Here is a 25,777-nt window from a genome sequence, read left to right on the forward strand (position 1 = left end):
ACAAAATCTGCTTTTAAAATTTTGTAATTTTATTAGTAAACTAATATTAAACGTGTCTACTTACGAAAAAAATGTTTCACAATTATTATTATTGTAAGAATACAAAAAATTATATTTCGAAATTCTTTTGCAATTGATCGGGTTAAAATTTATATAAATTAATAAAAAAAATTGTAGGCAAAACCATTGTACATGCAATACAAGTTCTAAGATGTCTGTGTTCACGCTTCTCTTCTGCATTCAGGCTTGCCTGCTCCAAGTAAGTGAAAATGCTCATTGCTGTCATTGGAAAGACAACATATAGTCCATCTAATCCTTAATTGTTCGCCTTTTTGCTTTTTTATCTTTATTTCAGAAGAGCATTTTTTTTTTTTTTTTTTTTTTTATTGCTTAGATGAGTGGACGAGCTCACAGCCCACCTGGTGTTAAGTGGTTACTGGAGCCCATAGACATCTACAACGTAAATGCGCCACCCACCTTGAGATATAAGTTCTAAGGTCTCAATTATAGTTACAACGGCTGCCCCACCCTTCAAACCGAAACGCATTACTGCTTCACGGCAGAAATAGGCAGGGTGGTGGTACCTACCCGTGCGGACTCACAAGAGGTCCTACCACCAGTAATTACGCAAATTATAATTTTGCGGGTTTCATTTCTATTACACGATGTTATTCCTTCACCGTGGAAATCAATCGTGAACATTTGTTGAGTACGTATTTCATTACAAAAATTGGTACCCGCCAGCGGGATTCGAACACCCATGCATCGCTAAACACGAATGTACCGGACGTCTTATCCGTTAGGCCACGACGACTTCAAATTTTATTTTGTTTTTTATTTATTATTATTTAATTTATTTTGTTAGTATTACTTATAACTTTTGCTAGTAACTTAAAAACATTAATTAACATCTGATTCTATTTATTACTTTTGTTTTGAGTCTTTCAAAAGTGCCGGCTGCAAAAGCTATTAACTAGCATTCCCTCGATATTGCTTGATATTATGTTCATAAGACCAGAAAACTGTTGCCAATGCCACGCTTGACGCAATAACGACGTACTTTTTCTACTATTTCTCCACCTTATCTTACTTACTAGGTGGGGTCGGCACAGCGAATTTTTCTATTCCATTCTCTTCTATCAGCCGTCATCTCAACACTCACTCCTCTCTCTCTCACTTCTGTTCGGTATTATTGCAAAGAAGTCATCTATGTGAGATGTCGCAAATATTGCGAATGTATTATTGGGATATTAGCAATGCCAGATGGGTAATCGTAAGTGATCTTTGAAACATGATATGGCGAAATAATATTAAGATCCAGGGAATATCGGGTCGAGAAGTTAATTCCAGAGTCATAAATTATATGCCAAAAAAAAAGATCTCTACCATCTGTGATTCAATGTAGGGAATATGCGTGTTATATGCTTCGACAATGGGGATAAGCTCTCTTTCGATAGCTGTTGCTGCCATGTTAAATCATCTCGAAAATTCTTTTATTATATTTAAATGTCCATTTCCTCTGATAAGAATTTTAAATGCTGTAAGATGGTCTCCATGTTTTGATTTATATACCATATAGAGTTAGGCCAATGTTATACAATCTATACGCTCAGTACGTTGATACAGGTTTGGGGGGCTGCGATCCCGGAGCCGGCTTGGGTGTCCCTCGACTCGGGTATGGCGCCGCCTGGCATGGACTCGGCGATGGCTGGAACGGAATCCATGCTTGATATGGCGGCGAAGTCATCGGCAGCACGGGAGTCTCCGGTGACCTATCTGTTGCCAGTGCTACCCCCGTCACTGGTCGCGTCTCCATCACCAGCGCTGTTGGGTCCGGAGATCCCACCTGTTCTGCTGGTACCACCTCTATGTGCGGACGCTGCGCTCCCACCAGCGGATGTAGACACGCTGCCCTGGCTGGATACTACTAAAAACTATAAATAGAACAAAACTACGATTCCAAATAAACATTGAATATTTTTAGCTGTCACATTCATATTTTTAATAGCTGTCCATTACTTGTGCTCAGGAATAATTTTACTATCATCAAATATTACCGAGTTCTACATTAGCAATACTTCAATCTCCTTGTCTGGTCATTTAAATAACAAAATCCCTAATTATAGATCTTAATTTGATTACCTAAGCCGTAATGACCATACTTGCTGTGACAATCGTAACATTATTTCAAGTGTTTAACGATAAATTCATTATCCAGCGGCTATACATTGTAACTATTAGCTGATTTATTGAAAATTTTGGTCTCGGCTGAATATCCACAGGGTCGTTGACAATTATTTTACATTTTATGTACCGGTAGATTGCATTTTATTGTGTTCTTGCGGTGTAATGGTTTTATTACTTAAAATAAAAACCAATTAAGTTATTTATTGTTGGTAGGACGTCTAGAGTCCACGCGGATAGGTACCACCGCCCTGCCTATTTCTGCCGTGAAGCAGTAATGCGTTCCGGTTTGAAGAGTGGAGCAGCCGCTGTAACTATACTGAGACCATAGAGCTTATATCTGAAGGTGGGTGGCGCATTTACGTTGTGGATGTCTATGGGCTACAGTAACCACTTAACACCAGGTGGGCTGAGCTCGTCCACCCATCTAAGCAATAAATAAAAAAAACATACGGTAATTTTCCAATGTACACAACGAAAAAAAATCATACAGAAATTTCAAACAAAACCACCAAATATTCACTTATATTTAAATATTAAAATAAACTTTTGATTGGTAAATCGATGTACAAATCTGTGCACGAATTTCAGCTATAAATAGCAGATAAACTTGTTTCCCTAACAATACTAAGTAATACTAATAATCTATATATTAATACGTGCAGCAATAACTTTGTATCCCTTTTTACGAAAATTGCGCGGACGGAGGACTATGAAATTTTCCACACTTATAGAGAATATAGAGAAGAAGTGTACAATGCTAATATTTTTTTAAAATAATGCATAAAAGATACATTAAATCAATAAAGAAAACATTACACACACTACATACCATGTATTTAACGCACACACGCATGCATACTATTTATCGTCAAACTTTTGTTATTGACGTCTGTTGTCAAATTGAGAATAGAATATGATTTGTCTTTGTTAATATTTTTTATAGTGTAGTCTTGGCGAAATTTGTGATTATAGAAGTATAAAATACAATCATAATAGTGTACAAACTTGCAATTCCAATTGATTATAGTCGAATTTCGACTACTGCGGGACCTCTAGTATCAATAACAACACGGAAAATTTGGAATATACTCGGGAATATGTTAAATCAATTTGTTATAAACAAGTCTCAAAATTTTAATTCGATTCCTTATCTTTTGTTTTGTATTTTCTTTTTTATACAATTAACATTGTTGAAATAGCCGAATGTATTTCTTTATCGACATTATATATATTTGATAACATAATTATAATTTGACTTCACACATACAGTTGTATGTTAGTTATATCCAATGTATAGTTAGTATGTATTCCTTCTTATCAATAGCTAGTTATGAAATAGCTAAATGCTAACTATACCTTTTACAAATTTTATTTTTGCTCTATAGACAAATTTACTGCTTAAAGTACACACATAAACTAGACAAATAATTATTAAGAACGATGTATTAAGCTGCTCTAGGGTTTTCTTTCGGTAAAAATCGGCAAATATAATTTGAAACTTAGGTTAAATAAATCACATTAATGTGAAGTGTGAAAAGAACATAAGAAATTTAATATAATATATTATTTTAAACTAAATAAAAATAGTAGCATGTCCACGGCTTTCCATTGCTGCTCTACACCGGCGTGCCATTGACTCTTAGAATTTTTTGACATTTCGCAAGAGAGATATATATTTTTTTATTGCTTAGATGGGTGGACGAGCTCACTTCCCACCTGGTGTTAATTGGTCACTGGAGCCCATAGACATCTACAACGTAAATGCGCCACCCACCTTGAGATATAAGCTCTAAGTTCTCAGTATAGTTACAACGGCTACCCCACCCTTCAAACCGAAACGCATAACTGCTTCACGGTAGAAATAGGCAGGGTGGTGGTTGGTACCTACCCGGTGCGGACTCACAAGAGGTCCTACCACCAGTAATAATAGTGGGCTGTATCTGTGGGTTAATTCGCTCGTCTAGCCCTTGTGGTACCTAAAAGAACTAATCGGGAGGATCCGTAATGACATGTTTTGGGCGTCGTCGACTGTTATAATAGCAATAATCGTTAGCTACTAGCTACTAGCATTAGCTACTAGATTAGTGAAATAATCTGCTAATATCATTTCTAGCTAATGACTTATAGACGAGAATCGTTGGTCTCCCGTATAGATGTGGTTTGAGTATGTACGGGTCGTCCGGACTTGTAGCGTAATTGAGATAAAGGTAAGTAGGTACCTGAGTAGGCGCCGTCGGTGTTCGGATAATAAATTAAAATCGACACCTTGCACACTAATGAAATGTTTATTACAACTAACACTTAGTCCACACGAAAATACAACACAGTCTATATTATTATTATAATGAAGAATAGAAGGTTACGAGCACAGAGAGATATAGTTTATGGGTAGTACACAGAATACACTTTACACAATAATACAGTAACAATAGACACAAAGAAAGCGCGTTATCACAATTGAGGCAAAAGCTTCGAAAACAATACTCAGGATGCAAAAGCGACGTGCGTTCCGTCTCGAGGTAGGTTTCGACTGTGGGCGTGGCTAGCCGCGATCAGCTGCGCAAGAGTGCTTTGTCGATCTACCCGCGACATTCCGTCCAAGCGCGCGTGTCCACGGCGCGAACGAACGGGCGACCAGCTGATTGACGCGGTACGATAAATTGTCGTGTGTGTATGTGTGTTGTATAATAATAATAATAAATAATAAAATAAAAGGAGGTAGGGTAGAGAGGGTAGGGTAGTTTGCCAGAATACACATCGGCTCTGTATTTTATCGTGATTTAAAAATATTTAAATAGTGCCATTCCTTGAAAAGTGAGTTTAAGTACGCGTAATTGCCTGTACTCTGCAAGCTAAACAGTGAATACTAGCCAATTGTTTAAGGATTTAATGAATAATTGTAAAAATTACTCGAGTGAGAAGAACATCGTTGAATATCATTTTGTGATCTGATCGAGGGAAAAATCTACGAGGAGCGAACGGATGGCACAGAGTGTCGAACAAGCATAAGTCAGTGGGTTTTGGAAAGATTATCCGAAAGAAATTATAATAATCTAAGTCCCATTAATATAATACCCATATATCGCCACGTCAACTAACGCCATCTGCCGATTCTAACAAACTTCGTCATAACTCAGTTTTCACGTTATCCCGACTACTATTGACCTCTTATTTAACGTCCATTGAAATAGATACACCTAAGATAAGAGAGGGCGCCACCAGTATCAAAACAAACTCGTTACTCGTTCTATCGTTACGCTATCTAATAAACAATGGAAGAAATTTTAATTGCACTCAGAATCATCCAAAAAGAACTGGATGAACAAAAAGCTATGATTAAAAAAAGCGGCGAGAAAGTGACAGAACAAGTGACTCAAAACATAAATAAAATACTAGACGAAAAGTTTGATTCCTGGGAAGAAAAATTCGAAAATCTCAAAGCTGAAGTGCAAAATCAAGGAAAAAGACTGTATTTTTTAGAAAAACAAGCAAGACTAAGGAATATTGTCTTCTTTGGGGTGGAAGAAACGGAAATTTCATATTCAAACTTGGAAAGAAGTATAGCCAGTTTCATAGAACGTCACTTATCTATTAAACTAAATTCTACAGACATTCAGGAGGCTAAGAGAATAGGCAAGAAAGGAGAAAAACCTCGACCAATTATTGTGACATTTGTAACTTTGGGTTTAAAAATAGATATATACAAAAATAGAGGAAAACTGAATGATACCCCTTACTATTTAAAAGAGGATTATCCACAAAACATTTTGGAAAAAAGGAAAGAACTACAAAAACAGGTACAGGAAGAGCGAGAGAAGGGCAACACTGCGATCATCAAGTATGATAAAGTGGTAGTAATAACTAAGAACAATAACACAAAAAATACCAATAAAAGAATGCTATCTGCTTCACCCGAAACCCCCCGTTTTCATTCCCGCCCTCAAGATGAGAAAAAGATTCAAGCAAGCAAGAAGAACAAAACACAAGCTCCGATACAAAGATCATCTAGTCTATCGGAGGGTACCTTGAAACCGGGCATGCTCAACTTCCTTACTACAAAAAATACTAACAACACACTGATTAAGCAGAACAATCAAAACAAGAATATATAGCCACTACCACCCCCCTCCCACAAGAAAAACAAACAAAATACACAAGAAAAACATCTTCCAATCCGGTTGGTCCCCGTGGAAGATTATGACCAAAACCCTCCAGGGAATCAAAAAAACCTTCAAAAGATATTCTACATATTGACATACAATGTCAGATCACTCCTATCACATGAACGATTAATAGAATTAAACGAAGCATTGAAAGAATTTAAATATGACATCATAGGATTATCCGAAACAAGACGTTCGGGAACAATCATTGAAGAACATGATCACTTTATATTCTGTCACTCAGGTAATACACCTGGTATGTATGGGGTGGGCTTTTTGATAAAGAAACAATATAAAAATAATATAGAAAGCTTCATTGGATTCACAGAAAGAGTTGCATTACTAAACATCATTATCGAAGACACTCCCATATCCATCATACAAGTATATGCACCAACCGAAAAAGCTAGCGAAGAAGATATAGATAACTTTTACATAACAGTCCGTATAGCAATAGAGGCTGCTCATAAATATTACATACTGATGGGAGACTACAATGCCAAAATAGGACAACCAAAACAGGAAGAAAACCTGGTCATGAAACTCCATGGATATGGCGATAGGAACGAAAGAGGCCAGAAATTGATAAATTTTGCAATTGAAAATCGACTAGTAATCCTAAATACATTTTTCAAGAAAAAATCGAAAAACAAATGGACTTGGAGATCCCCAGACCAAAAATATAAAAATGAAATTGATTTTATGCTATCCAACCAACCACACATGTTTCAAAACATAGAAGTATTAAATATAAATTATCCATCAGACCACAGACCAGTCCGAGCAACAATAATATTAACAAAAAATAGGAAGAGTAGAGCTAAATACCACAATCAACCAAACATTCCTTTAAAAACTGATCAAGAGGTACAAGCATATAGGGAATGCTTGAAATCTGACGAATCACAATACTTACTTAATTAACCAGAGAACAAAACTGTACAGGAATATTATGACAGCATTATAAAAGTTATCAAGTTAAGTCAACAGTTTGTTACAACTACAATACCTAAACCTGTCAAAACTCAAAAAATATTGTCAGAACATACTCTAGATCTGCTAAAGAAGAGACAGAAGATGCAGAAAAGTAAAAACAAAAGTCGAGCTACAAAAAATCATATCTCAGCCTTGTACAAGCTTGTAAATAAATGCATAAAAAAAGATTATATAAATCACAGACACAAGATTATTAACAAACATCTTAGCAGAACGGGAAGCACGAAAAAAGCTTTCAAAGAATTAAGGACAAACAGAACATGGATCGGCGGATTGAAAAGAGATGGCATAGCACTACAGAACCGGAGTGAAATTATTAATATAGCAACCGATTACTACAAAACCCTATACAGCGCTAGACACAGCAACATCAACACAAGTCAAAATACAAAATACATGTTTGAAAATAAAAGCGTAACTCACATAGAGGTAAGCGAAGTCATAAGAGCCATGGAGAAACTAAGATTAGACAAAAGCCCAGGCCCGGATAACATTACAAATGAATCTCTAAAACTAGCTACACCTTTGCTGGCTTCTCCTTTCGCAATATTGTTTAACTTGATTCTGGAAACTGGAGAGACACCCACCCAATGGTCAGAGTCAAATATAATCTTACTCTATAAAAAAGGAGATCCAAACGACGTGGGGAACTACAGACCGATAAGCCTGCTACCATCAACTTACAAACTTTTTTCCTCAATTATTAACGAGAGAATAAGTAGTGCAATAGAATCAAGGCAACCTGTGGAACAGGCGGGCTTCAGAAAAGGATTCTCAACTATGGACCACATACATACGCTACAGCTTCTTATAGAGAAATACCAAGAAATGCAGAGACCACTCTATCTTGCGTTTATTGATTACCAGAAGGCCTTTGACACCATATCCCACGACAGCATTTGGGAATCTCTAAGATGCCAAAAAGTGGAAGAACAGTACATCAACGCAATCAAAAACATCTATAAAAATAGCAGAAATAGAGTTAAACTAGAGACAGCTGGCCCCTGGTTTCCAGTGAAAAGAGGAGTTAAACAAGGCGACCCACTATCCCCAAAATTATTCATAGCCACACTAGAATCGATAATTAGCTCACTAGACTGGAGGGGATACGGAATTAAGATTAAAAATGACTACCTAAGCCACCTACGATTCGCAGATGACATAGTGCTTATTACAGAAACTAGATTTCAACTAGAAACCATGATAGAATCATTAAATGAAGCTAGCAAGAAAGTAGGCTTAGAAATCAACCGCACAAAAACTATGCTTATGACTAACAACACAAAGGCACCAATATCAGTCGAAGGCGAACCTCTGAAGTACACAGAAGTATACACATACCTTGGCAAACAAATAGGGTTCAACGGAAATCACAATGACCTAGAAGTAAACCGTAGAGTACAACTGACATGGAACAAATATTGGAGTCTAAGAGAAATATTCAAGAGTAACCTGCCTACTAATCTCAAAACTAAAGTTCTAAATTCTTGCCTTCTGCCTTGCTTATTATACGGATGTCAAACATGGACGTTTAGTAACAATATAAAAAACAAAATAGTCACATGCCAAAGAGGAATGGAGCGTAGTATGCTAAATTTAAAGAAAATACAGAAAATCCGTCACTCAAAAATCAGAAAAATTAGCAAAGCAACTGATGTACTAGTTCAAGCTTTAACTTTAAAATGGCAATGGGCTGGACATGTTGCACGCCTTCAGGACCAGAGATGGACAAAAAAGGTAACAACATGGACGGGTCCACTAGGAAAAAGAAAGAGGGGAAGACCATATACTAGATGGGAAGATGATATAAAGAAAGTAGCAACTACAAATTGGATTAAAATTGCGCAATCCAGAGAAGATTGGCTATCCTTGGAGGAGGCCTTTACCCGAGGAGGGGTTCTTGCAAGTGGGAAATAATACCTAATATTATACAACAGATACAGTATTTAATTTTATTAGTTAGGAATTGCATTAATTTTTTGTTTTTGTCACTTTTTATGTCACTTGTACGAAATAAAAGGCTTTTTATTATTATTATGTGTGTTGTATATGTAGTAATAATATATTAATAGATATGTTATATGTGTGAATGTATACTCTGTGTGTATTAATAATTATATTAAATAAATATGTTATATAAATATTATATTGTAGAGTAAATCTGTGTGCAAGGAATGTGGGATAAGCCCACAGACTTAACTATATTTTCTCAAGACTCCTGTGGAATTTCAATGCTTTAAACGCAGAATACTTTCTTACTGTTCCGTTAAAAGTCGTATCGATAATTTTTGGAACTCGTTTGAAAGTACCAGAAGAAGGTTTTACTGAAACTTAAACCAAATTCGTTATCAAAATTCAATTCCAGATATTTATAAAATAATTTACAATTTTCATATTATATTAAATAAGGAAACAAACAAGTCAGTTCGATGCGATTTATTTTGTACGGTTTAACAGTGTTCAATTTAAAATATTATTTAGTAGATTCTTCCACCACATCCACATCCATATCCGGTTCCGGCGTAGCCTCCATAGCCGAGACCGTATCCAGCGCCATAGCCGAGACCACCAGCGTAGCCGATGCCTCTCTCAGCGGTGATGCCGACGGCGCCATCACCGCAACCGTAGTCGATTTCACCGAAACCGTAAGTGGGGAACTCACCAGCGATATCAGCAGTACCAAGGAAAGGCAGGTTACCGCAGACACCGACGGTACCCTCGTATCTGTTCTCGGAAGCTACACCCAGACCAGTGGGAGCAGCAGAGGCAGTAGCTACAGGGAGACCACCACCGCTGAAACCACGTCCGCATCCACCTCCAAAACCCCCGTAGCCCAGACCATCATAGCCCAAACCACCATAGCCCAGACCGCCGTAGCCACGACCTCCATAACCGCAACCACAACCAATGCCTAAAGCGGACTGTGAACAACGTGAAGTAATAAAATATATTAATATTAGAACGCGTTTTACATTAAATATAAGTTTTAGTTGAAAAGACGTACCTGTGCCACGAGGGCGGTGGCGCAGACGAAGAGAATGAGTTTAGCGGCCATGTTGTTTCACTGATTGACTTCAGAATGAGTTCGATGTCAGTTGTGTCTGTTTTATACGGAATATTTCTCAAGTGTCCTATCTCAAAAACGTGACTTTAACCTACATCACTGTACCTTGTGAAATTTTGTTTGAATGAGATTACCCTAACTAGTGGTGCGGCTGTTGGAGACAGCTAAATGATACGTGTCAATCAAGGAAAAAGAATTTTTTTCACAATTCTACATTTCAACACTTTGTCGCAATCGCCCTTAAAGGAATACAATTATTCGTATAAAAGGATTGCCGCTGTGCAGTAATAGCATTCTCCGTCTAGTACCTGAATACAACAACATGTCTACCTTCGCTCTCCTTCTCCTCTGCGCTCAGGCCTGCCTGATCCAAGTGAGTAATGTTTAATTTATGTGCTCTGCGCTCTGAAATTGTCACTACTAATATATAATACTGATGTTGTTTCTGATGAGTTTGAATATTGTCATGAAGCGTTACTGTCGTTACAGAACGTATATGGCCAGTCCTTGGGTGGACTAGGCGGTTGCGGTTGTGGAGGTGGCTGGAATGGTTGGAACGGACTCGGTGGTGGTTGGAACGGACTAGGTCTTGGCTGGAACGGCATCGACGGTGGATACGGCGGTGGTTGCGGTTCATACGGAGGTGAGGGTATCGGTAACGTTGGAGTCGCTGGTGAGCTGCCCGTCGGTGGTGTCACCGCTGTCGGCGGCCGCGTGCCCATCATCGGTGGTGTTGAGTACGGAGGTCCCGCTTGCGCCGCTGGTGCCGTCTCCATCTGCGGACACTGCGCTCCCACTTGCGGATGTGGACGCGCTGGCCTCGGTGGATACTACTGAAAATGTAAAGAAAGAAAATACGGCAATCCTCCATTAATTAAACTCTGATCGAGGCAAGCATAGCCAGCTATTTTAATTAAGATTTGTTTCTTGTTAAGGGACTTCCCAATAACTTCTTCCCAAGAATTTGGTTTCAACTAAAGCTTCGTGATTAAAAATCTTGAACAACATACACGTCTAGTACCTACGTTCTTTGATAGTATTGAGGACAGGAAGGATTCCCTGAGTAGCCAAACCTATGGTAAAAGTGATGTTTGGGTCTACTATGAAGAAGTATAGTGGTTTCAGGTAATAGAAATGTTCTCGCGGCCGCTGATGATGGCGTGATAGATGCCAACGATCTGATCACCTCCATCAATTACTCTAAGAAATCGCCACAGAGCTTATAGTACAAAATATAAATGAAGCCTAAAAAATTTCCTTTGACCCTGAGATTTTAATATTTTCGGGCGACTACTGTACTGTACTGTTAGCTTTATTCTTGTACACGCTGGGGTTTGGAATGTTAGTTCCACGAATTCAGTTCCAGCGGACTTTTAGTGGAGAATCCTTTCAATTGCCATATAAACTCACAAAAGTTTATCTTAAGATTGGAGAGATGGAAATACTTGGAAACACGGAGTTTGACCTAATCGAGTTTCCGAACATCAACGCTCTGCCTCACCACCTACATTCGGATAGTTAGGTTCTTAATTTCGGTATCTTATCTCTTTAAGCGACGAAAAATTCTCAAGTGGCGACCGTGCACCGGAAAACATAGAGTGGGCAGGCCAAATCTCCCACGACATAGACCGATCACCTGTTGAAGATCGTGGGAATCCGCTCGATGCGGACTGCGTAGAACACGTCATTGTTTTTTATTTTTTAAAGCTTAGATGGGTCTACGAGCTCACAGCCCACCTGGTGTTAAGCGGTTACTGAAGCCCATAGACATCTACAACGTAAATGCGCCACCCACCTTGAGACATAAGTTCTAATATCTCAAGTGCTTCATGGCAGAAATAGGCAGGGTGGTGGTACCTAGTCGGGCAGGCTCATAAGAAGTCCTGCCACCAGTAATAAAGTGTTGTTAACCTTGGGGGAGGCCTATGTCCAATAGTTATAAATATTTTATGAAAAGATATGAGTAGAAGGGTTATTTTGATAATATCCTGAAAAGCACAGCACGCTTTTTTTTACACTGAAATCATGTTTTCTTACACTATTTTTAATTCAAATTTATTCGAAATTCGAATCAATATCGCCACGGAGCATAATTATACTGAAACACAGTTTGATGCTGGAATAAAATATATTTTGAGTGTTCAGATTATAAAAGGACAAGCCTCGTGTTGACAATTTGTTCAGTAGCCGCAGCCACATCCGCATCCGCCGTAGCCTCCATAGCTGAGACCGTAGCCGCCTCCGTAGCTTCCATAGCCGAGACCGTAGCCGCCTCCGTAACCAGCTCCATAGCCGAGTCCACCCTCGCGGGTAATACCAACGGCACCGTTTCCGCAGCCGTAGAGGATTTCACCAATACCGGCGGTGGGGAACTCGCCAGCGACATCAGCAGTACCAAGGAACGGCAGGTTGCCGCAGACACCGACGGTACCCTCGTACCTGTTCTCGGAAGCTATCCCAAGCCCAGTGGGAGCAGCAGAGGCAGTAGCTACAGGGAGACCACCACCGCTGAAACCACGACCGCATCCACCTCCATAGCCCCCGTAGCCCAGACCACCATAGCCCAGACCACCATAGCCCAAACCACCATAGCCCAGACCACCATAGCCCAGACCACCATAGCCCAGACCGCCGTAGCCACGACCTCCACAACCGCAACCACAACCGATGCCCAAAGCGGACTGTGAACAATGGGAAGAAATTAAATACTAGTGGTCTCCCAGTACTCGAAATTCGACTATAATTAATGGACATTATAAGTTTGAACCTTAATATTGGTTCTATTATCAAAGACTATTTATTATACTCCTCTATTCACAGAGTTCGCCATAAACAAAAAAGTATATTATATGCGTGTGTGTGTGTATATGGTATCATCATCAACCTGTATCTCTCCACTGCTGGATGTAGGCCTCTTCCATAGTCCGCCACAATGAACGATCCTCCGCCTTCCGCATCCATTCTCTCCCAGCATATCGCCGCAAGTCATCGGTCCAACGGGCAGGGGGACGCCCAACACTGCGCTTACTGGTACGCGGTCTCCAGTCCAGAACACGTTTGCTCCATCGGCCATCGGTTCTGCGACACGTATGTCCGGCCCATTGCCACTTCAGCTTGCTAATCTTTAGGGCTATGTCGGTTACTTTGGTTCTTTGACGGATTACATCATTTCTGACTCGATCCATCAAAGAAACTCCGAGCATACCCCTTTCCATAGCACGCTGAGCGACTTTGAACTTACGGACTAGACCTACGGTCAATGTCCACGTTTCAGCGCCATATGTCATGACCGGCAGTACGCAAGCGTTGAAGACTTTTGTCTTTAGGCATTGCGGGATTGCTGAGTTTATGGTATACATGTAATGTTTTTTAATTGATTTAATGTATTTTTAATGCATAATTTAAAAAAGATATTAGCATTCTGCATTCCTTCTTTATATTCTGCACTAGCGACCCGCCCTCGCTTCGCTTCGGAAACTGTCATTTATTATTGATTTCTTTACTATTTCATGGATGTTATTATACATATTATTATAAACCTTCCACTTCAACCACTTTATCTATTAAAAAAAACCGCATCAAAATCCGTTGCGTACTATTAAAGGTTTAAGCATACATAGGGACAGAGAAAGTGACTTTGTTTTATACTATGTAGTGATAAATGTGGGAAATTTGATACTCCTCCGTCTGCGCAATTTTCGTAAAAAGGGGTGCAAAGTTTGACTTCAAGTTTTTTTTTTATTGCTTAAATGGGTGGACGAGCTCACAGCTCACTTGGTGTTAAGTGGTTACTGGAGCCCATAGACATCCACAACGTAAATGCGCCACCTAACTTGAGATATAAGTTCTAAGGTTTCAAGTATAGTTACAAGTATTAATATATACATTAGTATTAGAATGCGTTTTACATTATATTTGAGCTTTAATTGTAAAGACGTACCTGTGCCACGAGGGCGGTGGCGCAGATGAAGAGAATGAGTTTAGCGGCCATGTTGTTTCACTGAATGACTTCAGAATGAGTTCACTTGAACTGCTTCAGCTTTTATACACAACTATTCGCCTTATCGTTCTCGTAGACTTTATCTTAATGAACAATTGACGTGACTTTTGAAAATTTTCAAATTGCAACCTTCAGAGCTACTAACACTGATTCTCGTCAAATTTTGAAATAAACTAAAAATACTTGAACGCAGTAAAGATTACTCTAGTTTCACAACTTTTCATTATGAAATTCTGTTATCCCAAGGTGACCACGACCCTCGGCTGCTATATAAGGTGGATGTTCTGTACTTGGAAACATTCTAGATCAAGTATCTGAATACATTGCAACATGTCCGCCTTCGCTTTCCTCCTCCTCTGCGTTCAGGCTTGCCTGATCCAAGTAAGTATTTCATTTATTTTATATTGAAAGTATTCTGTTTTATTATTTAATAATGACTTAGCACATGTGTTGGGTAACAAATCAGTTCATTGTGTGTCTGTCTTTATGCAACCCGCACTTAGCAATCCTTTTATTAAAAGGAGAACAAGTGCCCTCACTAATACACTACATACCTTCTTCCCAAGTATATAACTATACTATTCACAATAATATAAAATATATTTTGATCCAATAAATACAGACACAATTACAACTTAGTCACAATTTAAAGTATTAGATTCTTAATCATAATCTTCTACGTATTTACTATTAAGCACTGTATAATATCTCAAGTTTTTATTAATACTATCTACTATGGGGTGACCTCTGATGTATATGACTTTTGTGACGAATTTTACCACCAGAATATTCTGATTCTGGTTCGGGAGGATTTCCTAACATTTCTGCTCATTCGTCTGGACTCGGTAACTCTATAAGTTCCTGTTCCCCCAAACTACTAAAAATTTCTTCCATATTTTCTTGTTCCTCAACATTCACTGCCTCACATTCCAATTCCGATTCCTTCCCTCTTTCTGCAGTTTGCTGCCCAGAATCTGTTTATTTTTTAAGTAATTGGTCTATATGTCTATTCACAACTGTTCCATCACCAGTTTCTACTTGATAGTTTCTTGGCCCATTACCGTTGTAATAAGTTTTAATCTGTGTGACTATTTTAGAACGTCTACGGACAGTGCCTGGGTAGAGGACTGGGAGGCTGCGGCTGTGGAGGCGGCCTGGGCGGCTACGGACTCGGCTACGGCTTGGGTGGATACGGCGGCGGATATGGCTATGGCGGATACGGCGGTGGTTATTACGGTGGCTATGGCGGCGAGGGCGTCGGTAACGTGGGTGTCGCCGGTGAGCTGCCCGTCGGTGGTGTCACCGCTGTCGGTGGCCGCGTGCCCATCATCGGTGGTGTCGAGTTTGGAGGTCCCGCCTGCGCTGGCGGCTGCGTCTCTATCTGCGGACATTGCGCCCCTACCTGCGGCTGCGGATACGGTGGTCGCTATTACTGAAGAAATCAACTGGCATGATGCAACGAGGTCCTGTTCTCATGAAATATTAACATTGAAAATTGACAATTGATTGTAAATAAATCTTTGCAAGCATCAAAATCTGGCTTAATTTAATCGTGAGGTTGAAGTGGCTGTCGGCAGTCAGAGCTGCTAGTAGAACAGATGTTTTTTTATTGCTTAGATGGATGGACGAGCTCACAGCCCACCTGGTGTTAAGTGGTTACTGGAGCCCATAGACATCTACAACGTAAATGCGCCATCCACCTCGAGATATAAGTTCTAAGATCTCAGTATAGTTACAACGGCTGCCCCACCCTTCGAACCGAAACGCATTACTGCTTCACGGCGGAAATAGGCGGGGTGGTGGTACCTACCCATGCGGACTCCCAAGAGGTCCTACCATCAGTAAATGGCTGGCTAATGTAATTGGCTGGGGTCAAAAAGTTCTCGAGTAGTGACAAAACACCGAAAGGCGTAGCCAGGGTAGACCTTCTACCGACAACCTGGTCATGAGAATCCGCTGACTCGGGCATTGCAGGACCCATCAGTGTAGCGAGCCTTGGGGATGACGACGAGTGTGTCTCTTCAGCACTGTAACACGTCTATTTCGCATATTTCATTCTATATCTGTGGTGTCACCGCGCGTGCCCATCATCGGTGGTGTCGAGTTTGGAGATCCTGCCTGCGCTGGCGGCTGCGTCTCAATCTGCGGACGTTGCGCCCCCACTTGCGGCTACGAATGCGGTGGTTATTAATGAGAAGAAATCAATGACAAAAGCTTGAAATCGAAATAACTTGATCTAAGTAATAAACAGTTCGCTTGGCATCAAAATTTTCTTTATTATTTTCTGATTTTCCGTACTTTATAAAATCATTGGTTATTTATTACTCAAGGTTCAGTGTATTTCCTATTCATGGGCAGACGGACTCACGACCCGTCTAGTACTAAGTACTTACTTAGTTACTTATATTACTTAACTTACTTATAGTACTTAACCTATAGCCGCCAGAACGTGAATACCACTCCCCATTTGAGTTCCAAGTTTCCATTTCATTAACCTCTGTCCCATCCTTATATTTTTTATTTCATCTCTGTTACTATTTGTTTTATTTATTATACTGATTAATGTTGATCTTTTTTTGGGAATTCACTGGATTTTTCTGGTATGTTTCTCTTAATGTTTGGTTCGCCTTCAATGTTAGATTTGGTCATGCTGTTAGTATTTCGTGTATTGTGTCATATTTATGTTGGGAGTTAAATGTTATAGTGATAATTCTGTCGCAGAGTTAAGGTTCTGTTTTATAGTAGCTATTCTTTCGTTATTATGTGGTAGCCGCCAGAACGTGAATATCACTTCCCCATTTGAGGTCAAAGTTTCCATTTTTTTGACTGCTATTAAAGTTTCTATTTCATCTCTGATTGTTTTTGTTTTATTGGTTGTACTGATTAATTTTGATATCTAGAAATACTAGAGCTGTATCAAAGCAAAACAATGAGAACTATGTTCAATATTCCACCATACATAAGCAACAAATATGTAAATCTGGATATGAATCTAAGAACAGTGAAGGAAGAAATTGAAATATACAAAAAAAATTACCAAACACGACTTGACCAACACATTAATCAACTAGCTGCAGAACTGTATGGGGGGCAGTCTAAGATACTCTCGCCTAAAAAGGAATAGTATACCAGACCTTTTTTTTTTTGTTTTTTTTTTGTCAGGAGGAAATCACCGGACTTCCGCCCTCCACTGCGGATGGAGGGTGGGGCATGTCGGAGTTGACCGACCAAAACCTCCTGTCGCTCAACAACCAGCATCCAAACCTCGGATGAGACAGAACTCATGAAAAGGCAAAGGGGGGAAAGTGAAGCGTTTAGTGCGGAGCACATCTCTCCCATCACCCTCCCCCTCGGGACGCCGGACTAGCGGTCGTCGGCGCCACGACCACCAGTCCTCTCGGTCGGCAGGCTATCCGAAGCCCGCCTAGATGGCGCCGGTTAGAATGGACTACCCTCGGAATACCCCGCTGGGTCAGAACCAGCGTGGGTTGAGGATAGCCGGCCTTCCATCACCCGGACGCTCTTGCATAAAACGCGTGCAGAGCAGCTTGCACGTCGTCTTCTTAGGTCCCCTTCGCCGGTCCCCAGGCCGACATGTGAGAGAGACCCGAAACACTTAGAAGGCCAGGGCTTGGGCGAAATCCGCCTCCCTGGCCCCCGCTCGACGGCGGCGGGCCTGCGCGTCTCGCACGCGCCCCGCCGCTGTATACCAGACCTAGCAATAAGATTTGCAGATAGGAGATGAGAATGGTACAACTGGGGACACAACTCAGCTAACTCAACTTTTGCTAATGAAAATCTGATATCAAATTAGATTATTGTTTTTGAAGTAAAAGATTGCTAGGTTGCAGTATAGAAAAAAAATTGTGGCACACAAATTATGTTAAAGTTAAATTCCGTACAAATGAGTTTAGAAATATCAAAGAGCTGGTTTTACAAAATTTTATCAAAGTCTATTTACACCGATTTCTGTGTTAAGATTTTAAAAACAGACAGAGCTACTTCCTCATTATTATTATTATTTGTTGCACCAACGTCTGAGAACATAAAGGTCTTTGGTTTTATTCGATTTTAATTCAACAAAGCTTATGTTGTACTCTTTAGTAGTTCAAAAAGACAGACATAAAACAATTCTAAAATTTTCGGATTTCTGTTCAATTATTCTTTTTAATTCAATTATTATAACTTTTTCAATGTGGATACTAATTTATATTCGAGCACCGGCGTGGTCGCATAGTCTGATGCGAGTATCCCGGGCATCTTATCCTACAAGCCACGATGACAGTAAGTATTATTCTATCTCTGTATTGTATCAACACGGAGCATAATTAGTACACTGAAACACAATCTCATGCTGGAGTAAAATATATTTTGAGTGTTCTGATTATAAAATGACAAGCGTCGTGTTGATAATTTATTCAGTAGCCGCAGCCACATCCGCATCCGCCGTAGCCTCCATAGCCGAGACCGTAGCCGCCTCCGTACCCTCCAAAGCCAAGACCGTAGCCGTCTCCGTAACCAGCTCCATAGCCGAATCCACCCTCGCGGGTAATACCAACGTCACCGTTTCCGCAGCCGTAATCGATTTCACCAATACCGGCGGTGGGGAACTCGCCAACGACATCAGCAGTACCAAGGAACGGCAGGTTGCCGCAGACACCGACGGTACCCTCATACCTGTTCTCGGAAGCTATCCCAAGCCCAGTGGGAGCAGCAGAGGCAGTAGCAACAGGGAGACCACCACCGCTGAAACCGCGACCGCATCCACCTCCAAGACCCCCGTAGCCCAGACCACCATAGCCCAGACCACCATAGCCCAGACCACCATAGCCCAGACCACCATAGCCCAAACCACCATAGCCCAGACCGCCGTAACCACGACCTCCGCAACCACAACCAATGCTCAAAACGGACTGTGAACAATGTGAAGTAATAAAATATATTAATATTAGAACGCGTTTTACGTTAAATATAAGTTTTAATTGTAAAGACGTACCTGTGCCACGAGGGCGGTGGCGCAGACGAAGAGAATGAGTTTAGCGGCCATGTTGTTTCACTGAATGACTTCAGAATGAGTTCGATGTCAGTTGTGTCTGTTTTATACGGAATATTTCTCAAGTGTCCTATCTCAAAAACGTGACTTTAACCTACATCACTGTACCTTGTGAAATTTTGTATGAATGAGATTACCCTAACTAGTAATGCGGCTGTTGGAGACAGCTAAATGATACGTGTCAATCAAGGAATAACAAGGTTTTTTCGTAATTCTACATTTCAACACTTTGTCGCAATCGCCCTTAAAGGAATACAATTATTCGTATAAAAGGATTGCCGCTGTGCAGTAATAGCATTCTCCGTCTAGTACTTGAATACAACAACATGTCTACCTTCGCTCTCCTTCTCCTCTGCGCTCAGGCGTGCCTGATCCAAGTGAGTAATCTTTATTTTATGTGCTCTGGGCTCTGAAATTGTCACTACTAATATACCTAGTCAGGTCATAAGTATTGTCACACAGTAAAAACTTTTCTTTTAGAATGCTGGCCACAAAAAAGTTTATTGAATTCGAATTTCGAATTGTTCATGAAAATAAAAATGTATACTTTTAGAATTTTACTCATTTTTAAATATGGAGTGGACGCTTAAAGAAGACCGTGTTGCAGTTATTGCGTTGCATCGTTGCGGTTACGCGCCAATTCAAATTTTCAACATACTGAAAAATTTGAATATAACCAAAAGATTCGTTTATCGTACCATCAAACGATACAATGAAGACTCTAGTGTAGATGACAGGTCAAGAAGTGGTCGCCCTCGGACTGTTAGGACTCCAGCAGTGATAAAAGCTGTGAAGGCGCGAATTCAAAGAAATCCCAAACGTAAGCAGAAACTGTTGGCCCTTCAGATGGGGTTAAGCAGAACCACGGTGAAAAGGGTGTTAAATGAAGACTTAGGGCTTCGGGCATATCGAAGAAAAACAGGACATCGTTTGAATGCTCGTCTAATGGACCTGAGACTGAAGAGATGCCGCGCTTTGTTGAAGCGGTACGCGGGAAAAAAATATCGGGAAATTCTTTTTTCGGATGAAAAAATTTTTACCGTAGAAGAGAGCTACAACAAAGAAAATGATAAGGTGTACGCACACAGTAGTGAAGAAGCGAGCAACCGTATTCCGCGTGTCCAACGATGTCATTTTCCATCCTCGCTCATGGTATGGTTGGGAGTTTCTTATTGGGGCTTAACAGAGGAACATTTTTGTGAGAAATGTGTAAAAACGAATGCAGTTGTGTATCAAAATACAGTCCTGACGAACCATTGTGGAACCTGTTTCTCATACCATGTTCAATAACAGGCACTGGGTATTCCAACAAGATTCGGCGCCAGCTCATAGAGCGAAGAGCACACAAGACTGGCTGGCGGCGCGTGAAATCGACTTCATCCGGCACGAAGACTGGCCCTCCTCCAGTCCAGATTTGAATCCGTTAGATTACAAGATATGGCAACACTGGAGGAAAAGGCGTGCTCAAAGCCTCATCCCAATTTGGAGTCACTCAAGACATCCTTGATTAAGGCAGCCGCCGATATTGACATGGACCTCGTTCGTGCTGCGATAGACGACTGGCCGCGCAGATTGAAGGCATGTATTCAAAATCACGGAGGTCATTTTGAATAAACTTTAGTGTCATAAGAATCTATGTTTTGTTAAGTTCATTTTGGTATATGAATGGTTACATAATGAATAAACTTGTTTCAATTATTTTACACTAAACATGTGACAGAATTTATGACCTGACTAGGTATAATACTGATGTTGTTTCTAATGAGTTTGAATATTGTCATGAAGCGTTACTGTTGTTACAGAACGTATACGGCCAGTACTTGGGTGGACAAGGCGGTTGCGGTTGTGGAGGTGGCTGGAACGGTTGGAACGGACTCGGTGGTGGTTGGAACGGACTCGGTGTTGGCTGGAGCGGACTCGACGGCGGATACGGCGCCGGTTGCGGTTCATACGGAGGTGAAGGCATCGGTAACGTTGGAGTCGCCGGTGAGCTGCCCGTCGGTGGTGTCACCGCTGTCGGCGGCCGCGTGCCCATCATCGGTGGTGTCGAGTACGGAGGTCCCGCCTGCGCCGCTGGTGCCGTCTCCATCTGCGGACACTGCGCTCCCACCTGTGGATGTGGACGCGCTGGTCTCGGTGGATACTACTAAAGATCTAACGAAAGAAACCATGAAAATGCTCCATTAATTAAACTCTGATCGATGCAAACGTTAACATTTTTATTTTTATGTCCCTTTGACTTAGAAAAACATGACTGCAAAAAAAAAGCCGAAGAACCAACCAACTTGCCATAGAAAGAAAACATATTAACAGCCTTCTATTGAATTGTTTTGGGGAGTCGTTTTCATTTGATTTAACCATGGACGCCAAAGATATTTTTGTGAAAACTGGCATTCTAGTGCTGTTAAAATACTGTAAAGAGTAGGTATTACATAAATGAAAATGGCACATAATTCAATGCTGGAATTACCTTTTCATGAATCCTCTATCCACATCATCGATTGATGCCCCAACTAAAGCTATGCGTTCCTCAAGGTAACAACTTGAAACAAAAAACTGTGTACCTAAATAGCAATAACGGTAAAACATTAATAAAAATGGGAACTTTGTTCATCGATATCCACAGGAAACGCTTGATGGTGTGAAAATTAAAAGTACATCAAGGAGCTTCGGTGTGACTCAACTAACTTACTCGTTACCCAGTCACATTACCATTGAAGATATAACAGTAAATGATTTCATAAGCGGATATTAGTTAATTAAAAGATGAGCCGACGACCTGTTGAGATTCGTGGGGATGCAAGCAGCGCAGGACCGATCTTTGTGGCGAGGCTTGGAGGAGACCTATGCCCAACAGTGGACGTCTGTGGGCTGATAAAATAGATAATATCACAAGCAGACGTTTTAAGTCTGTGCACACGTATCTAGCCGATCCTCTCCGAGGTCAGAATCCGGTCACTTCACCACCTATAGACAGCAGCAGACACGCTGCCTCTTAGGAGACGATGCGGTATCCTAGAATCGCCCAGAGCGCGATCGCGCGTTGAGGACGTCGCAGCGCGGCTACGTTCTTGCGGGTCAGGCTCGAAACCAAATGGGAGCGCCGCAAAGTGCCATTGACCGCAACACCCCTATTATAGACGGCACACGACTTGATTGGGACCCCCAACTTTAGGAAAAAGCCGACTCAAAAAGCCAGCCGTCGCCTTCGGACGAGGGCCCAATTTTTCAGAATGAGCGCGTAAGCTATTTTTTTTTCCAATTCGAGGCCGAGGGGCCTAAGACCGCTCACCCCAACCTCGATGCGTACGCCTCCGATTACGAGGTGGACACTCGGTGACAACGCGCGCCCCCCGTGGAAAAACAGTGCCTGGGATTTATCGAGCGCCACCTCGATCCCCAACCTTCGGATCCTAGTGACGACCAGTATCACGCCTGCGCTAGCCAGACGGGCAGACTCTCGGTAGTCTCTCCCCGGAGCCACGATCAAAGTATAGATATCCATGCGTGCGAGCATGCCTTGTTGATTCATGAGACAGTATAATCTGACTGAGTAAACTACTTTGTTTCGTTTCTCCGACATTACCAAATAACTTCTGTACTTCTCCCACTGTAAGAAGACTAAATATTATGGACCCTGCTCTGCCGGTGTTATAAAAATACATACATAGATAATACACATATATTAGCCCGATGTGGGTATCGAACTCACACAACCGTTAGCGCAATAGTCAGAGCACTAATTACTGCACCAACGAATCAGTCGAAAAACTAGGAATTGTCATAACACTTCGATGATTCTATATTTCCATATTTCCTTTTCAAAATAGCCTTACGCAAACGTGAGGTGTATTTTGAAAACAGTACATACCTTTATACAAATTAAATGTGATGTAACTAGTAGGTATTACTTTTATAAGACAACAGAAAGACACGTAAAAAAATCGAACACTATTTCACAAACATTTGAATTGTGATTTCGTTACGTTATTGAATTTGAACTAAGTTAAGTTTGATAAAACGAGCTGCCTTTGAAAGAATGTATTTATTTTTTATTTATTTTTTATTGCTTAGATGTGTGGACAAGCTCACAGCTCACCTGGTGTTAAGTGGTTACTGGAGCCCATAAACATCTATAACGTAAACGCGCCACACATCTTGAGATATAGTTCTAAGGTCTCAGTATAGTCACAACGGCTGCCCCACCCTTCAAACCGAAACGCATTACTGCTTCACGGCAGAAATAGGCAGGGCGGTGGTACCTACTCGTGCGGACTCACAAGAGGTCCTACCACCAGTAATTACACAAATTATAATTTTGCGGGTTTGATTTTTACTGCACGATGTTATTCCTTCACCGTCGGGTCAATCGTGAACATTTGTTGAGTACGTATTTCATTAGAAAAATTGGTACCCGCCAGCGAGATTCGAACACCGGTGCATCGCTCGATACGAATGCACCGGACGTCTTATCCTTTAGGCCACGACGACATCTAAATATGTATGTATATTCTTCGTCTAATATCTGAATGTAAGGACATTTCTGTCTACCTTTGCTTTCTTTCCCCTCTGCGCTCAGGCTAACGTCTTTTTATAGACCCGTTTTTATAGCCCGGATGCTGTCACCCGGCTCTGAGGGTACTCCAGGCGCGACTCTCGTAGACAGTGGAGTATCGATAGGTGTGTAGTTAAAGCTCAAGTATTTGGGTCTTGTGCTGAACAACTAATGGCGCCTCAACCACCACTTCGGTGAGCCGGTCCTGAATCTGTTGGGGATGGCGGGCGCGTTGGCTCGTCTTCTCCCCAACGTCGGTGGTTCCCGTGTGGTCACGGGGTACCGCACGGTCTCCTCCAAGGTTGTTTGCGTCCTCGTGGGTTTTCTTCCTTGGAATCTCAAGGCCGAGTACTTGGCCATGAAATACCGGCACAAGGCATAGTCCTTGAGTAGGGAACAGACACCCGACCCGTCGACTGTCGGTGGGGGCATACTGCGCGTCGTCTGGCGTACGCCAAGCGGAGGGACCGATTGATGGAAGAACTCGAGGCCTTGGTGCCCGTGCTCGAGGAATGGTCAGATCGGCGAAACGGCGTGCTCTCTTCGCCTGACGCAAGTCCTATTAGGGCAAGGCTGCTTTATAAGGTATCTGTGGAGAGTGTTCTGGAGGGAACCACTTCCAGACTGCCACCGTGCGGGCAACCAGAAAACTACACCAAGCGCGCGCTTGAACCACCGCGCCGCATTGGAAGCACGTGTGTCGCGATCTTGTCGCGGTGCTGGTGTGAGACCTCTTTGCTGGCTGTCGTCACTCGCACGCTAGAAACCGGTGTACTTACAAGGCCATGGCTGGGTTTTACAACCTGATGATGACGCTCCGAGAAGCTGAAGAACGCGAAAGGGAGTTGGATCACACTTTGGCTCCTCAGCGTAGAAGACGGAGTGGGGGGTGCAGACGCGAAGCCCCCACTCAGCTCTTGTAGGGGCCATCGGGTGCCGGGTGCCAGAGCGCCCCCCATCTCCCTAGACGGCATCCTTCGGGATCTTTCTAGGGATGAAATCCTGTCCTACCATCAGGACGCGTACTGGCGAAGGCGGACTTTTGGCGCGCGCTATGGTACCGTAGGTTTCGTTTAGTGGGAGTGGTGGAGCTCAATGGGGTAAATCGTTTCCACGAAGCGGGTCTTGTGCACCTTTCTCAAAGCGTAATCTCCTAGGAGGAATTGAAAGAGGCAGAGGACCTCAGTCTTCCTCTACCCCGTCTTCTCCTCTGGCGGCGCTGAGGTCAGACATAACTCGGTCTGTTATCCCTTAATCACACGATCAAAGGGTAACAGAACGAGTTATATGGACACACGTCCATAAGCGGATTCCCCAGCGTTAATAAAGGGGGTATTTAAAGTTATTAAAAATACAATTATAGTGAGAACATCTCGAAATGGGTACCACATTGAAACGGTAAATTCGCGCCAGGCCCTTGTGTGGCAATGTTTACAGGCATAGTCACCAGACCGACTTCAACAAATGCGCAATATCCTTGTATTAGATCATTATTTTTAAATATAAATATAAAATATAAATCACATTAATTGCTTACTAATACATTCCCGTGACTTTATCTGCGGTGTGCACGCGAATTAATTGAAATGAACGAACGTTGTTCTGTGAATTCGCTTATCGGCCACCGGAACTATAAATTAGTTGAAAATTTAAATACCAATCACCGACATACTTTTGATTTTATCTAATAGGCTCTTTTATTTCGTCATTAAAGAATTTGTCTATCGATTAATTGAAAACGTTAATTCATAAAGTTCGT

The 25,777-nt window shown here is 41.5% G+C and overlaps 7 protein-coding genes across 11 annotated transcripts; 4 read left to right on the top strand and 3 right to left on the bottom strand.

The window, feature by feature from the left end:
* Positions 1-5,459: 5,459 nt before the first annotated feature.
* Positions 5,460-7,066, top strand: LOC149503388 (uncharacterized). Its single transcript, XM_089734763.1, has one exon. It carries the CDS (start codon positions 5,460-5,462, stop codon positions 6,297-6,299), a length of 840 nt encoding a protein of 279 aa, XP_089590889.1. The 3' UTR covers positions 6,300-7,066.
* A 2,757-nt stretch (positions 7,067-9,823) lies between these two features.
* On the bottom strand, positions 9,824-10,401 carry LOC114241979 (chorion class B protein L11-like). Its single transcript, XM_028172989.2, has 2 exons — positions 10,351-10,401; positions 9,824-10,267 (listed from the first exon to the last, which is right to left on the bottom strand). Exons 1-2 carry the CDS (start codon positions 10,399-10,401, stop codon positions 9,824-9,826), a joined length of 495 nt encoding a protein of 164 aa, XP_028028790.2.
* A 331-nt stretch (positions 10,402-10,732) lies between these two features.
* Positions 10,733-11,247, top strand: LOC114242008 (chorion class A protein L12-like). The gene is made up of 2 exons (XM_028173024.2): positions 10,733-10,783; positions 10,900-11,247. The coding sequence occupies exons 1-2, from the start codon at positions 10,733-10,735 to the stop codon at positions 11,245-11,247; spliced, it is 399 nt and encodes a 132-aa protein (XP_028028825.2).
* Positions 11,248-12,581: 1,334 nt separating this feature from the next.
* LOC149503389 (chorion class B protein L11-like) lies at positions 12,582-14,401 on the bottom strand. 4 transcript variants are annotated; one of them, XM_089734787.1, is made up of 3 exons: positions 14,351-14,401; positions 13,013-13,091; positions 12,582-12,940 (listed from the first exon to the last, which is right to left on the bottom strand). In XM_089734787.1, exons 1-3 carry the CDS (start codon positions 14,399-14,401, stop codon positions 12,591-12,593), a joined length of 480 nt encoding a protein of 159 aa, XP_089590913.1. In that variant the 3' UTR covers positions 12,582-12,590. The 4 variants fall into 4 exon arrangements, with proteins under 4 accessions (XP_089590913.1, XP_089590909.1, XP_089590906.1 ...); XM_089734783.1 differs by having other exon boundaries at positions 12,998-13,091; XM_089734780.1 differs by having other exon boundaries at positions 12,995-13,091.
* Positions 14,402-14,662: 261 nt separating this feature from the next.
* LOC149503390 (chorion class A protein L11) lies at positions 14,663-15,846 on the top strand. The gene is made up of 2 exons (XM_089734899.1): positions 14,663-14,791; positions 15,508-15,846. The coding sequence occupies exons 1-2, from the start codon at positions 14,741-14,743 to the stop codon at positions 15,844-15,846; spliced, it is 390 nt and encodes a 129-aa protein (XP_089591025.1). The 5' UTR covers positions 14,663-14,740.
* A 2,982-nt stretch (positions 15,847-18,828) lies between these two features.
* LOC114241978 (chorion class B protein L12) lies at positions 18,829-19,457 on the bottom strand. 2 transcript variants are annotated; one of them, XM_089734794.1, is made up of 3 exons: positions 19,407-19,457; positions 19,236-19,323; positions 18,829-19,178 (listed from the first exon to the last, which is right to left on the bottom strand). In XM_089734794.1, exons 1-3 carry the CDS (start codon positions 19,455-19,457, stop codon positions 18,829-18,831), a joined length of 489 nt encoding a protein of 162 aa, XP_089590920.1. The 2 variants fall into 2 exon arrangements, with proteins under 2 accessions (XP_089590920.1, XP_028028789.2); XM_028172988.2 differs by having other exon boundaries at positions 18,829-19,323.
* A 332-nt stretch (positions 19,458-19,789) lies between these two features.
* Positions 19,790-21,650, top strand: LOC114242003 (chorion class A protein L12-like). Its single transcript, XM_089734877.1, has 2 exons — positions 19,790-19,840; positions 21,266-21,650. The coding sequence occupies exons 1-2, from the start codon at positions 19,790-19,792 to the stop codon at positions 21,611-21,613; spliced, it is 399 nt and encodes a 132-aa protein (XP_089591003.1). The 3' UTR covers positions 21,614-21,650.
* Positions 21,651-25,777: the final 4,127 nt, after the last annotated feature.

This window comes from Bombyx mandarina, chromosome 02, assembly GCF_030267445.1.
Source record: "Bombyx mandarina strain Sakado chromosome 02, ASM3026744v2".
Classification (NCBI taxonomy): domain Eukaryota; kingdom Metazoa; phylum Arthropoda; class Insecta; order Lepidoptera; family Bombycidae; genus Bombyx; species Bombyx mandarina.

Coding starts and splice junctions, on each gene's coding strand:
- LOC114241979 (XM_028172989.2), bottom strand. CDS start 10,401: ATGGCCGCTAAACTCATTCTCTTCGTCTGCGCCACCGCCCTCGTGGCA. Junction 10,268..10,350: donor CCACCGCCCTCGTGGCACAG/GTACGTCTTTTC, acceptor CGTTGTTCACAG/TCCGCTTTAGGCATTGGTTG.
- LOC114241978 (XM_028172988.2), bottom strand. CDS start 19,457: ATGGCCGCTAAACTCATTCTCTTCGTCTGCGCCACCGCCCTCGTGGCA. Junction 19,324..19,406: donor CCACCGCCCTCGTGGCACAG/GTACGTCTTTAC, acceptor CATTGTTCACAG/TCCGTTTTGAGCATTGGTTG.
- LOC149503389 (XM_089734774.1), bottom strand. CDS start 14,401: ATGGCCGCTAAACTCATTCTCTTCATCTGCGCCACCGCCCTCGTGGCA. Junction 13,092..14,350: donor CCACCGCCCTCGTGGCACAG/GTACGTCTTTAC, acceptor CATTGTTCACAG/TCCGCTTTGGGCATCGGTTG.
- LOC149503390 (XM_089734899.1), top strand. CDS start 14,741: ATGTCCGCCTTCGCTTTCCTCCTCCTCTGCGTTCAGGCTTGCCTGATC. Junction 14,792..15,507: donor TTCAGGCTTGCCTGATCCAA/GTAAGTATTTCA, acceptor TGACTATTTTAG/AACGTCTACGGACAGTGCCT.
- LOC149503388 (XM_089734763.1), top strand. CDS start 5,460: ATGGAAGAAATTTTAATTGCACTCAGAATCATCCAAAAAGAACTGGAT.
- LOC114242008 (XM_028173024.2), top strand. CDS start 10,733: ATGTCTACCTTCGCTCTCCTTCTCCTCTGCGCTCAGGCCTGCCTGATC. Junction 10,784..10,899: donor CTCAGGCCTGCCTGATCCAA/GTGAGTAATGTT, acceptor CTGTCGTTACAG/AACGTATATGGCCAGTCCTT.
- LOC114242003 (XM_089734877.1), top strand. CDS start 19,790: ATGTCTACCTTCGCTCTCCTTCTCCTCTGCGCTCAGGCGTGCCTGATC. Junction 19,841..21,265: donor CTCAGGCGTGCCTGATCCAA/GTGAGTAATCTT, acceptor CTGTTGTTACAG/AACGTATACGGCCAGTACTT.